This window comes from Microcaecilia unicolor, chromosome 4 (assembly GCF_901765095.1).
Source record: "Microcaecilia unicolor chromosome 4, aMicUni1.1, whole genome shotgun sequence".
Taxonomy (NCBI): domain Eukaryota; kingdom Metazoa; phylum Chordata; class Amphibia; order Gymnophiona; family Siphonopidae; genus Microcaecilia; species Microcaecilia unicolor.
This window is the reverse complement of record NC_044034.1, coordinates 254,735,206-254,749,546: the sequence shown is the minus strand read 5'-3', so window position 1 is coordinate 254,749,546 and position 14,341 is coordinate 254,735,206. Positions and strand designations below refer to the sequence as shown.

Here is a 14,341-nt window from a genome sequence, read left to right as displayed (position 1 = left end):
CATCATTAGTATATATCCATATTGATTGTCATCCAAATTAATATTTTAACCCCTCCCTACGACATCTTATTCTGCAGATGCGTCAAATATTCCCGGTCCTCTTCTCCTCTCTCCCCCCACCCTCCCTCCTTCCCCTAGAAACAATGTGTGTTTTAAACATTTCAATCAACTAAAACAATTTAACAAGCATAACTATATAGGAGCATGTATATTCAGCTCACAGTTATCTTCAAGTTTCCAGCTCCCACTCCACCTCCTCAGTCGCCCATCCTCTGGGCAACATTTAGCCCATGGTGGGCTCAAGGTTACGCTGGAAACAAAATGAATATATACGTAAAACTCCCCTCAATGTCTCTATCTTAGAATATATCCAGTATGTTTTCCATTTCCCATCCTTTGCCTTTCCCCTTATTCCCTTCCCTCCCTCCCATTTCCGCCCAATCGCCATCTCTTCGCATCAATTTTATTCAACATTAAACCTCCAATCCTACTGTCTACGACACATCACAAACCACCAAAAAAAAAAAAAAAAAAAGAGGAAGGCGGGGTGGGGGGGAGTTTTGCCTTCCTGGAGTGTCCTCTTTTTAATCCTACATTTCTCAACCCACATTTAACAGCAAACTTCTTGCTCTATGTGGCAGAGAGTCCACGTATGCTCCCCATACTTCATGAAATTGCTTCAACCTCTTGGGTATGTGTTTGGCATATCTATGTTCAAAAGCCATTAAGGCATGAAATTTATTTCTCCATACCCAATAAGATGGGGCCTCATCTCCCACCCACACTCCTAAGATCACTTTCTTCCCTAAAACTCCTGCTTTTCTCATCATAACAGATTTTAAACTGGAATCACATCTGCTTATTCTGTGCTTACACATAAGAAAACACAACTTTAAAAAAAAGTGTGTTGTCTACTTAATTTCTATCTATATCCATCTTGCTTGTTTTAAACTAAGCTTTTTTAAATTTTAAAGAATAAAAAAAAAGTGCAGATTCTCCTTAGTTCCCACATTGGTCTCGTTTCATGAACTGTCTTGTTCTCATGCTGATAGGCAACGTTATATTGTGATGGGCTCTGTTCATCAAGAACTTTTTTTTTAATGTTATTGACAGTAATAAAAAAAAAAAAAGGCACAAAACTCAAGCCTGGGGGGTTTACCCATTACATTTTCATATCCAACTTCTAGAATCTTATTAATGATTCATAAGAAAGTCCCTCTCAAATGTACTTTCAGCCGTTAAGGTAGCCTACACCAGATGGATTCTGCAATCTGTACCTATAGATAAGTTACGACCTAGAACTAGAAAAATACAGGAGCAAATTATGAGAGAGATGTTACAATTTTAATCATGGAGTATTCTTGATCTCAGAAGCAGCAGAGATTATGTGCTAGAAACTTGAGTCCTAAATCTAATACTGGAAGAGAGAGTCTGTTACAACCAGAATTTGCATAGACACTAACAGAACAGGCAGTAACTAGTAAACACTAGCAATACATCACTAGGAAAGGGGATGGGACTTCACATACCGCCTTTCTGTGGTTACAATCAAAGCGGTTTACATATTATATACAGGTACTTATTTTGTACCTAAGGCAAAGGAGGGTTAAGTGATTTGCCCAGAGTCACAAGGAGCTGAAGTGAGAATTGAACCCAGTTCCCCAGGATCAAAGTCCACTGCACTAACCACTAGGCTACTCCTCCACTATATATGCTGACATTCATCTCATCATCAATTTAATTCAAAACAGAGAAAAAAAAAAAGTACACAATTCATAAACCATGTATTAATCAACCTTTTCTTTCTTCCTTTTAGAGACTTAACATTTTCATACATAAACCTATTCCTTATATAGCTTCCTTTTAAAGACTTCATTTAACATTTTCATATATGAACTCATTCCTTATATAGCTAACAGAAAACAACTAATTAGTATTACTGTCCTGAGTCACTTTCATTACTGTATTGTTAAAATGTGTGAAAAAAGCAGCTATTACCATATGATTTTCAAGCAGCCTGGAAAAACTTTTAAGGGTTATTTAAAGGGCCATACCCTGTGAGCGATTAAAGTAACCAAGCTACATTCATTTACTGCATCACAGTTCTATCAAATCCAAAGTTTTTATTATTAAAGGTAAAAAAGCACATAATTTTATCCTAAAATCAAGCTAAAAAAGGCAATGAGAAACACTGGCTAATCTGAGAGCCTGGTGAAGTAACCAGTATATATAATCACACAGCTGTCTACATGTGAATGCAAGCTTGCATTCCTCCAAAATTGTTGAACTACAGGCAGGCCACATTACACAAAACAGTAGAAAATCAGGTGATGGGATCTCTTAGCTGATGTTTTCTAAACTTGCAGATTATTAGTGCTAATCACAAACAAAAAAGAAATAAGGGTTTTTGGCCTTTGCTGCCCATAAGCACCATCTGTAGGGGGGATCCCCTAAGGCAGACATGCTTAATATCGGTCCTTGAGGTTAGGAACCCAGTCAGATTTTCAGGATTTCCACAATGAATATGCATGAGATCTAATTGCATAAAATGGTAGCAGTGCGTGGATCTCATACATATTCATTGGTATATCAAGTTTAACCCTTAAAATGTTTTTTATAATCTCAAACTATATAACACTTTAAACCATATTCCTATAATAAACTCATTCTTTATTTAATCTTATACAAAAGAAACACTAAAACCACACTGTCACATAAAATACAGACCACTCCGACCCACACCCTCAGTCCCCCAGAGACAGATATCCCAGAAAAAACACAATAATAGTCCAAGTACTTATCTTGGGACCATTCTGGGTCTAAAACAGGCAACTATAAAATAAGTCAGGTTTCTTCATTACAGTGCAGCATGCTTGTACACAGTCTACAAACTCATCTTGTCATGGAGCCAGCTCTGACTTTGAGTAGCCAAACACCTCAGATCCCTCAACAAAGGGAAAACTGGGTGTACAGAAGCCCTCTGAGGACAAAATAAACAGCACACTGTTTGGTGCACAGCCAATTTTGGAAAAAAAGCCAGTTCCTGGTGTCTCAGGCTCAATGCTTCAAAATAAAAGCTCCATGGTCCCAGTAACACGCAGGGAAGTGCACCCTCAACTGCATTTCAACTGAACTGGGAAAATCCTGAAAACAGGACTGTGCAGTGGACCTTGAGGACTGACATTGAGCATCCCCCTCCCTCACCCTAAGGGCTACCCCTCCTGTCTGAGTCATTCATTTAAATTTAAGAAAGCAAAAGGGCGACAGTCTGCAAACTCCAAGACGGAAAATCAACAAAGCAGATCGCTATGAAAAAATGTGATTTATTAATAGACATGAAAAATTATATACAGTACAGCCCGACACAGGCCGTGTTTCGCCCAGCAGGGCTGCTTCAGGGGCTATAAAACAGATAAATGACATTTTAAAACACAATGCAGATATGACAAAAAATAGTAATTATTATACACACATTACATATATATGTGTTTGTATATTGCATATCAAATACCTAAAGTAAATGTAACATGAAATAAATGAGACACAAATAATATAAATATAATATAATAAATGATTATAAATATATAATGATGTATGTTTGCATTAAATAAATATAACACAAATATATTTCACACATATGATAACTAAAAAGGTGTAATTAATTTATCATAACGAAACCATTCCACAAATATGTCACACATATATAATAAATAAATAGTTTTAGTGGGTGCTGAAATTGGCTGGGTGGGGTTACAGGATTGTTTTTTTTCTTCTAATATAGCTAATTTAAAGGCAGGTGGAGGACTGGACTGTGATGTTGCCATGTGTGGTGGTGGACATGATGTATGGAAACACTGCTGTGGTTCAGCCCCTCCCCCCCCCCCCCCCCCCCCCCCGGTGCCACCCCAAATATTTCTGTCTCAAGATACCACTGGGACACACCTAGATCTGTCTGTTCAAAACCTAAGTAAGGAGCCCTTTTACTAAGCCGCGTAGGTGCCTACGTACACCCAACTGCAGAACTCCTCTCATTTAAAACAAATTTTAAAATTAAAAACCTCGCTAAACATACGTTTTTGGTGAAAATTACTGTCAAAGAACACTTCCCACATTCATGATCTGGAACTATTCACTCGCCTGGACAAGGATGAGATGAATACCAACTGGTGTGAGGAAAATTCACTCTCTCAGGAAGGAAACAGCATTGATCTTCTCTGGAGCACCAGACAATGCGGAATCCTGCTCTTTCCCACCTGCTCTCTTATTAATGACACGGTCTCAACTCACCGAGTCCATTAAGCATCTCTGTTTTACCCCCTGGGTATGGGTAGTACCTGTATGACCTCACTTCATGGAACCCCTCCTTTATTTTTAAAAACATATGTGAACATCTCTGAGAATAGGTGAGTAAAACAGTAGATTCAAAATATTAAGAATGGATGATTTTTCATGTTATGGGTAAGGAGTCAGCAAAAGTTCATTAAAATATCTTTTGGGTTTTTTGTGGTGATTTTAGTCACCTTTTCCTAAAGATGGTCACACATAGCCAAAAATGCCTTGGCAGGGCCAGTAGATGTTTCTACATATGTATTATCATTGATGAACGCTGGATGACAAACCAGTCATTGTTCTAAATAAAATAGGTGTAACTGTCCTTTATTTATCCAAACATAATTATTTGCATTAATTACCTGCTGTAAGAAAGTTTGCCAGTGATAGGACTGCCCTCACACATGCAAGAAACACAAACTTGGTTTCTTGCATCTAAAAATTAGGCCTTAATGGAATCAGCATCCCCACCCAAGTCCTCCTGTGAAACCAACTTGCATCAAAACATTGTCACCTTGGTTATTTTGTACATGTAGCATAGGTATGTGTACCTCTTCCAGCCGTCTCCTCTGTTCTTTCTGCTGTTCTATGCGCTTCTGTCTCTCTGCCAGCAGTTGCCTCTTATACTCTTCCTGCTCTCTGAGCTGTTGCTCCTGCAGCAGCTGTTGCCTGCGCAAGGCCTCTGAGCGCTCCTTGTTTTCTTGCTGAAGTCTGAGGAAGTCACGTCGAAGGGTAGACTCTCCAGGAACATTAACGATAGAGCTGTAAAAAAAGGTATATGGAATGAAACATCTGTGTACTATGTTAACGTATATACACATACCTTCATAAACATACGCTGAACTAATGATTACCAATCTCATTCTAGAATGGAATAAGTGCGCTTTTTTCATATACAAGGAAAAAAAATGTGGTAGCCATATTGAGTAAGAAAAACCTAGTTTTAGTACACCTCTCCCCTCCAGCCACAGAACCTATCTAAAAGGAGCAATAGGGGAAGGGGGAAGAAGGACAAGCCAGATTATACCGCACAGAGGCAGAGGCAGAACAGAAATTTCTAGAAGCCTCTCTCTACAGGACCATTATATAACTGAACAAAAATACATCACAGTTAATATGATATATTAAATATTACTGTAATAATATTGGAAATCTGAATCAAATACATCACACACACATGCTACAGTCCAAGATCTAAGAAAAACATTCACGTACCTTACCTCAGTACAAGTAGTGACAAACTGGGCAACTACCTGGGGCCTCACACCTTAGTCATTTGCTGCAGACACTTCACCTATTTGCATTTTATTACTCAACTATTTAATATTCTTGGGGAATTAACTGGAACTCAGCACCAGAAAAAAAAAAACAGCCCTGGAATACAATAAAGAATTAACTGGGGAAAGCATGCAAAACATAGAACTCCTCTGCATGTATGTGTGTCTCTCTATGTGTTTGTTGCAATGGATTGGTCTACGTGGGGTAGGTAGGGGTGGTGATGCAGTCATTAGGGGTATTTTTAAGGATTGGGGCAGTTTGCAGGGTGTACTTTTGGGATGTCAGGGCACTTTGCTGGGTGGTAGTTGTAGGGGTATATTCCTACTCTCTCACTTTTGCTGGTCTGAGGCCTGTCCAAGCCTGAACCAACTAATATGGATTCTACAGCCTGTGGCCTAAATACATCAGAAACCAGTTTTTTGTTTATTTTTTTACAAAGGAAAATTACTGCTTGACATACCCATGATGACTTCATCCAAGTTCACGTTGTTTACTGCAAACTAGCCTCCAGTTATCTCCTGAGAAAGTGAAGGACCTTACTTCACAGAGACAAATGTCTCCAGGAATATATGTGAACAGAGAGGGAGTCCGCTACCAACAGACATGTGACTGATAAGAGTTTCTTTGCTAATCACAAGGCCTCTCTTCATGACCGTGAATTCTGCTGGATAGAAGTAAATAGTTTGTGATTGGTCCATAGGCATCACCTGAGCAAGAGGGATGCCAACGTTGGACAAAAGAGGAGAGAAGAAGAGAGGATTTGTTGGTGGATAGATCTCTCTCAAACTAGAGAGACTGATTTTCCTAAACACACCAGGTCAGTTCTGCTGCAGCTCTGCAGCTTCCCAAAATGAGTGATTTCAATTACCCCGATATTGACTGGGTAAATGTAACATTGGGGCACGCTAGGGAGGTAAAATTCCTTGGAGAAAAGGCAGCTGAGGGGAGATTTGATAGAGGTCTATAAAATGAGTGGAGTTGAACAGGTAGATGTGAAGCGTCTGTTTACGCTTTCCAAAAATACTAGGACTAGGGGGCGTGCGATGAAGCTACAATGTAGTAAATTTAAAACGAATCGGAGAAAATGTTTCTTCACACAACGTGTAATTAAACTCTGGAATTCTTGCCAGAGAATATGGTAAAGGTGGTTAGCTTAGTGGAGTTTAAAAAAAGGTTTGGACGACTTCCTAAAGGAAAGGTCCATTGACCATTATTAAATGGACTTGGAGGAAATCCACTATTTCTGGGATAAGCAGTATAACATGTTTTGTACTTTTTGGGGTCTTGCCAGGTATTTGTGACCTGGATTGGCCACTGATGGAAACGGGATGCTGGGCTTGATGGACCTTTGGTCTTTCCCAGTATGTAATCAGGGCACAGAGCAAAGACCTTAGACTGGGATAGACTTGCAGAGAATTCTTCTAGAGTCTCAACGGAGGAATCCAATCCATCACCCCTTTGGACTCTGAACCTACGGGATCTCTTGTGGTGAGCTTGCAGGATTTTATACCTTTGGTTCAGGGTATAGTTAGTCTAAGGATTTTGTCTGTGAAGGACTAGTTTGTCCCAGAATTTGTGGTCAGTAGGATATCTCGCTGCTGAATGTATAATCTATTCAGGATATATCTTATAGTTGTATAATCACTCATATAGTTTCATATATCTACTATCATTTATCGATTTGGTAATAATTAGTATATTGGTTTTGTAGTGTACAAGTATATTTTTGTAACTTGCTTTGCATTTTGCCATATTATTATTTTTATATCTATAATAAATAATATATTTTCATCTTGGTATTGCTCCTTTCATGGGTAGCCAGCCTGGCAGGAACCTAAGGGCCAAAGAGATACTGACCATATTCCTTTGCAAACGAGTCCAGAGTAATTGCTATTGTGTGATTATCTGATACAGAAGTACCTACATGGTGCAGTTGAAAGGCTAGGACAGTTTATGAGGGTAGCTTAGGGGGTGGGTTAGGGCAGTTAGTAGAAGAGTATTCTTTGGATTGGGGGGTTAGCAGGGTGGTGGGGCAGAGTGTACAGTGTTAGTTTTTGAGGGTCAGGCAATTTACACGACAGTGGTGCAATTCAAGGAGTATGATTTTGGGGGTAGGGTAGTTAGTGGGGTGATAGAGCATTTGCAGAGGGCTTGTGTGTGTGGAGTAGTTTGTGGGGTGGTAGGGCAGTTTCAGGAGTACTTTAGAGTAGGACTATGGAGTCTGAGCTGGAAACAATTTGGGGTAAAGTCAGTTGGTAAAAATGTACCAACTCCAGCTTCAAAATAAAAAACTTACATTATAACATATGGTAAATTTATCAATTATATTAACATTTTTTTGTTCAGGTTCTTGTTCAAACTTATAATAAATATATTTTGTGGTCTGTTAGTCCTAATTTTGTGCATAAAGAAATATTCTATGTTTCTGTAATTAATCCAATTTCTCTTAAATTTACTATACATAGTAAGTGTCAGGGTCAGAGTCGGACAGTAGAAAAATAGAGAAGTCAGAGTCTAAGGTTCTGTGTACCGACTCCATAGCCTGGTTTTGGAAGTTTTGGGCAGTTGCAGGGACCAGTTTGCAGGGTTTTGGGCACGTTTTGGGGGCAGTTTTGGGGGGGATGAGGTAGTTTTTGAGGTGGGGCAATTGCAGGGGATTAATTTTGTGGGTGAAGTTTAAAGGGTGCTGGGGCATTTGGGAGGGTCAATAATTAAGGGTGGGGCAATTCTTGAGCGCTTGAGGCAGTACATGGAGGTAATTTAAAGGGGGAGTCAGCTTGCAACGTGGTTCTTTTTTTTTTTAGGGATGTGGGGTGGGACTGCAGTTGGAGGAGTTAGGTTTTGGAGATGGGTATTTTGTGGGGTAGGGTGGCAGATATGGGGGTAGCTTTTTTGGGCTGTGAAGGTAGTTTGAGGGGTGGAGCATTTGTGAAGGGGATTGATTTTTAAGGATGGGGCCATTTTGAGTAGTTGCTACATTTCATACTCTATTCTACAAAAGCTGAAACTTAGTTTCCCTCAAAAATGTATTGGCTATATTTTATTGAGGCTCATTTCTCTAGAATCACTCAGATGTGTCTTTTTACCTATTTTTCCCACGTTAACTTTCATCCTATTCCACTTCATTAAGTTTTCTATACTACAGAACTGCCATAGGAATATAATATGTGTCTCCATCATTAGCAAATGCTAAAATATTTACGTGCCCACAGCGTGGCTTAGAAAACAAGGACCATTGTGTCTTTTTATTGATTTTTCCCCTCATGCCAAGTTTCATCCCATTCCATTAAATTTTGGAGAGTTATTTTGCCGCCTAACAGAAGGACAGATATTCAACACTAATAATTTTTTCCAAATTCTGTTGGATTGGAAAGAAAATACATGGAAAAGAAAAAAGAAAAGGCATCATCCCATGGTATGGCATCCAGTGTTTAGAAATATATATATGCAGTGCACTCCATTTAAGTGCACGTCGGATAAGTGTATGCTGTTTAACTGCATGCCATACTTCGGTCCCGTTTTTGGCGCCATCAATTTCTATGGGGACTTCGGTTTAGCGCACCACTGATAAGTGCAAGATTCGCTTATATACATGATTTAAGACCGCTTCTCTGCAGGAAAGACTCCTATAAACGCACGCACGGAATATGGAAGCCGATTGGCGCGTGACAACCGAGATTTCAAATTTACCGCCCCTTTAACTGCCATAGGCAGAATAAGCGAAAGAATGTTGTTAGAGTGTACACTGGGGTTGTCGTCGTCGTGCAACTGTAAGACTAACACTGGCTGAATGAATAGAAGTTCTTAAAAAATTAGAAAAACAAACAAAAGTCAAGCATCTATTGCTAAAGAATATGGTGTCAATCCCAGTCAAATTTCATGCGTCTTGAAGCAGAAAGACCAGCTTCTGGAAGACTGGCAAAACAATACAAAGCCACAACGGAAACGAAAACGCGTGGGAAAAGCTGAGGAGGTAGAAGATGCTCTTCTTCGATGGTTTTCTCGAGTCAGGAGCAGACAGTTTCCTGTCAGTGGTCCACTGCTTATGAAGAAAGCTAACCAACTAGCTGAAAATCTTGGACTAACTGAATTCAAAGCCACTGTTGGATGGTTGGAAAGATGGAAGGAGAGGAACAACATAAAATTCAAGAAACAGCATGGTGAGAAACAAGACACTGATGACTTTGGTGCTGAAAATTGGGTTTTCAGTTCTTCCTACCATCTTGAACGAGTTTGCACCTCGTGACATTTTCAATGCTGACAAAAACGGTCTAGTGATTCCTGATGGAACACTTGCATTCAAACATGCCGAAACTACTGGAGGTAAAACATCGAAGCTCTGACTGATGATCCTCCTTTGCTGCAATATGGATGGGAGTAAGAAGTTGGAACCCCTCGTCATTGGAAAGAGCAAACAGCCCCGTTGCTTCAAGAAAGTTAAGCGACTTCCTGTGTCATACGACGCTAACGCAAATTCATGGATGACTGGGGAAATTTGGAAGCAGTGGCTAAAGAAGTTAAGACACTAGAATGCGGGTACAAAAGCGTCAGATTTTGTTCCTTTGTGATAATTGTGCTGCACACAGGGATGATGTCAGGCTGTCTAACGTCAAAGTGGTCTTCCTGCCACCAAACACTACCTCTCTGATCCAGCCTCTGGATCTGGGCATAATAGCCAATTTCAAACAACATTATCGGGCTCTTGAGCTACGTCATCTGATGAGTGTTATGGATGACCAGACTGGCAAGGATAAACGTGCTGTTGAACTGGCTCGTAATCTATCACTGTTGGATTCCCTACATATGCAGAAGGAAGCCTGGAATCATGTTATACAGGCAACCATTGTGAACTGCTACAAACGGGCAAGCTTTGTTAAGGATGTGGAGAGGGACGAAACAGATGCAGCTGTTGCAAACACGTCAGATGAACAGATTATAGACATCTCAGCCAGTGTTACTGAATAGGAGTTTCATCGCTATGTAGCTGTTATTACGATCTACAAATAGCTGACGACAGCACTGATGTTGAGATATGCGCCTACACGCAGGCAACAACGGCTGATGATGAAACAGATGATGAAATGAGCAGCGAGGCACATGCTGATGAAATTCAACAACCTCCTCTTGTCACTTTTGCAAGAGCGCTGGAGAGTCTCAACACCATGTGGGCCTATCTGGAGGCCACTGGATGTCAGTGCTATGACAGTTTTTACCGAACTGATTACTTCAAGTAAGCCTAACGTCAGTTAACGGAGACTGTATACTGTACGTATACTGTACATATGTTTATCAGATGTCAAGCTTCTTTGGGTCACAATGGTTGCATGCTCCGGTTAACTGCATGCATTTCTTTGGTCCCAGACCCCTTGCACTTAAGCAGATTGCACTGTATACCCAAAGAGGAAATGGGAATTAAAGTTAACACTCATACTATCTTTTGTGAATTTCCAAGGACAAGCCCAGGGTCATCTTTCCATGTTTGCAAATGGTTTCAAGAGCTCAAAAGGAAAAAACAAATGAATATTAGCTGCCCTGGATACATCCTAAAGACTTTTCTACCTATTCTCTCCATTTATCATGCAGATATGGTACACATGTAACAGCTGGCTGTTCAACAGCTGCATTTTCTCTGCCACATCTATACCAATGAGAAATAAGGGATAAGTGTATTTGAAAGAATATTTGAGTCAACTTTTTTATAGTATTAGCCTGACAATGTTAACCTCAAACCTAGTTTACCATTGCGTGTGAACCCATGCATAACCAGGCAATTCAAAAGCAGTCAGTCTTGAATAAGTGGTTTTAGTTTTAACTGTACACCAACTGTATAACTTGCATTACAAATTCTTGCTTTAAAGTTTGCCAGTTTTTACATCACTATACTGATATGACATATTTGGCTTTATTCAATTGGGTAACTTAATGACCATATCAGGTCACATAACCTAGCTCTCTGAACCTAACATGGTCTCAGGTTATGACCATCTAGGTATCACTTCCACCCTCTTCCCAGAGGAGTGAACATGACCTTTACAGCCTTGGCCAGTGCATGGAGTGGAATGTACAGGATGTACTAACTGAGTCACTGGGTTGTCCCAAATATAAACTATAAAGGAGCAGTGACAACCCAGAGAGGGACAATGACGTCACAAAGTTCCAAAAAAAGATATCAATTAGGGCTGTACTGAATATCCGTATTCAATTCGATTCGGCCCCAAATAGTGCCCCAAATACATTATTCGTATTCGGCCAAATAGAGATTTAAATTTGAATACAAATTATCCAGGGCTCTACTGTGCTAAATCCTACTGAAATAAACACTCATCTCCAATTTCACGTAGCTTCCTTTATTATTTATGTTAAAGCTCAATGCCCATTATTCATATTTGGTATTTGTATTCAGCCAAATAATATATTTCATTATTTGTATTTGGTCAAATAGCAAAACATGCTATTCGGTACAGCTCTATCATCAATTCAGATGTACAGTCAAAACTGTGTTTGATGTATGATAACCTAATACGGCCCTGTTTCAGTTGCCTGCCTCAGGGGTCAAAACCAATTGTGTACAGCCAGTAAAAGCACATCTATGAAAATCTGTCACATAATTGCTAGAAAATTTCAGAAGGCTTGCCACAGAATTTTCTAACTCTTCCTACAGAACCTACCCTACTGCTAAGCACAGGAAACTATTTTATCCTTACATTTGGTCATTTTACTATGTTACACTGTTACCACACATTCTAAGTTATGTTAATTACACCCGTGGTTCACATCCTTAAGTGAATGTCTTTATAAAAGGCTGTGAATAAATCAAAATAATTCCATTCGCAGTTTAGTTTTTCAAAGTCAAGGTTACTCTCGTCTCTGTTAGCTCAAAACATCTTTTTGTATGTCTTGTGTATCAAAATAAGCAGGCACCAAGGAACAGAATTGTCTCCTATGTGCCCCTATAAATATGCATTAAAAAAGTGCGCTGTTCTTTAAAAAACAGATTTTCTGATGGTAAAAAAAATAAGCCTAGCTCAGAAATGTCATAAATAGCAAACTACTAATTGTTCCAGGAAGATGCTTGTTATCAGAAGGATAAGGAGATGAGAGAACAGACCTGATCAGTCATGTGGTACTCTTGCACAAAGTCAAGCTGTTACCTCTCTCTAAAACTACCACTGATAAAGGTGGTCAATAAAGAGAAAATTCTGGGGGATAGAATAGATCTGACCAAGTAGAAAGAATCAGGATATAAATACAAGGGAGGGAAAAGAGGAACAAAAAGTGAAGCAGAAAGACCAACAGAACATATTCCTGTATTACTGAGGAATAGCTTTAGGGGCCCTTTTACTGGGCTTAATGTGGTGGACCACAGGATTTTATCGCATGCTAAGCCCAGATTTAACACAGCACCTTTTGGGGGCATTCATTCCTTTTTTTTTTTTTTTTTTTTTAATTATTGCAGGACATGTGGCTGTATTCATTAGCGCACGATACCTGCAGGACATTAGCTTGGAACAATCAGTGCCTCCTCCTATTTAAGAGGCACTAAGTGTCCTCACGTTAATCTGCGTTATACTTAGTGAGTGCTAACTGGCAAACACGATAGCTGGCTAGGGCTCTCATGCCCACTCTCTCCCAAGCCACACACCCTAAGATAAAAATTCAGAAAAATGCAGTTAACACGTAGTAACAGTAACTAGTGACTAAGACATGCTGGGAGATTACTGGGGGAAGGGGTAGGTGGTGCATTTTTCTTTTTGCTCTGAGCTTGTGGAATAAACCCAAGTCAGATTTGGATGGAATGCTTTCATATTAAATTTAAGAAGTTATTAAAGACCTTTTTTTTTTAAACTCAGGTTTTTGGGGTCTGGGTTTCTGGGGCTGGTCACCAAATTCATTCTGCAAGGGCTTTTACAGATATTTTACTGGTATCAATTGTGAATTCCTTAATTGGAATGAAGGCGCATGGTTAGGTCTTTTCTGTTTTATGTTGGTATTCTTTTACATTGCATTTAAAAGTTTATGATTGTACAATGTTGTGTCCTTACCACATTTCTACAGATAAATCAAGTGTGTAACTAAACAGGAAAACTACTGCACAAACCCTTAATGTGTTGTGTGGAAGCCTGTTACAGTGTGCACACCGTATGTTAAATGCTTACCGTCTTAGTAAAAGGGTCCCTTAATTCCTATCATTTTTAGATCTACCAAGAAGACTGTATAAAGAAAAAATTATCATGGAAACAAGATGTAAGAAACACCTCATCTGAGAATTATTTTAAAGAGATTCTGGTACATATAGGTAAGAAGCACAAATGGCATCTTGCAGCCTGTACCTGCTTTGAAGGTTTAGTTACCTGATAATTTTCTTTCCTTAAGTCCCAAAAGATTAATCCATATTTGTGGGTTGAGCTCATCTACTAGCAGGTAGAGACAAAGAGCAATTTAGAACTTTGCCACATAAGGCTGCTTGCACTGTTCCATTCAGTATTTGGATGGTCAAGTAGTAAGAATTTAATGGAAGGTAGAACTCCTGCCTCTCTAACAATTTTTTTGTAAACTCTGAAGAACAACCTATACTAACTTTGTGCCTAGGAAACAAGAAAATCAAGAAATAACCCAACAGAACAAAAGGAGAAGGGTGGGATCTGAACTCAACCTTTGGGACTAAAGGAAAGAATTAATTTTTCCTTCCTTAGCAGAAACCACCTTACACACAAAGGAAGGGACCATATGGATA

General features: G+C 39.4%; 1 protein-coding gene across 6 annotated transcripts in view; it reads right to left on the bottom strand.

The window, feature by feature from the left end:
• The window catches only part of MAP4K4 (mitogen-activated protein kinase kinase kinase kinase 4), a 400,740-nt gene that overhangs the window by 126,654 nt on the left and 259,745 nt on the right, over window positions 1-14,341 (bottom strand). For all 6 annotated transcript variants that reach the window (XM_030201435.1, XM_030201438.1, XM_030201437.1 and 3 more), the window contains exon 12: window positions 4,881-5,091. In XM_030201435.1, coding sequence (XP_030057295.1) covers window positions 4,881-5,091 — 211 coding nt within the window. The remainder of the gene's footprint in view (window positions 1-4,880; window positions 5,092-14,341) is intronic.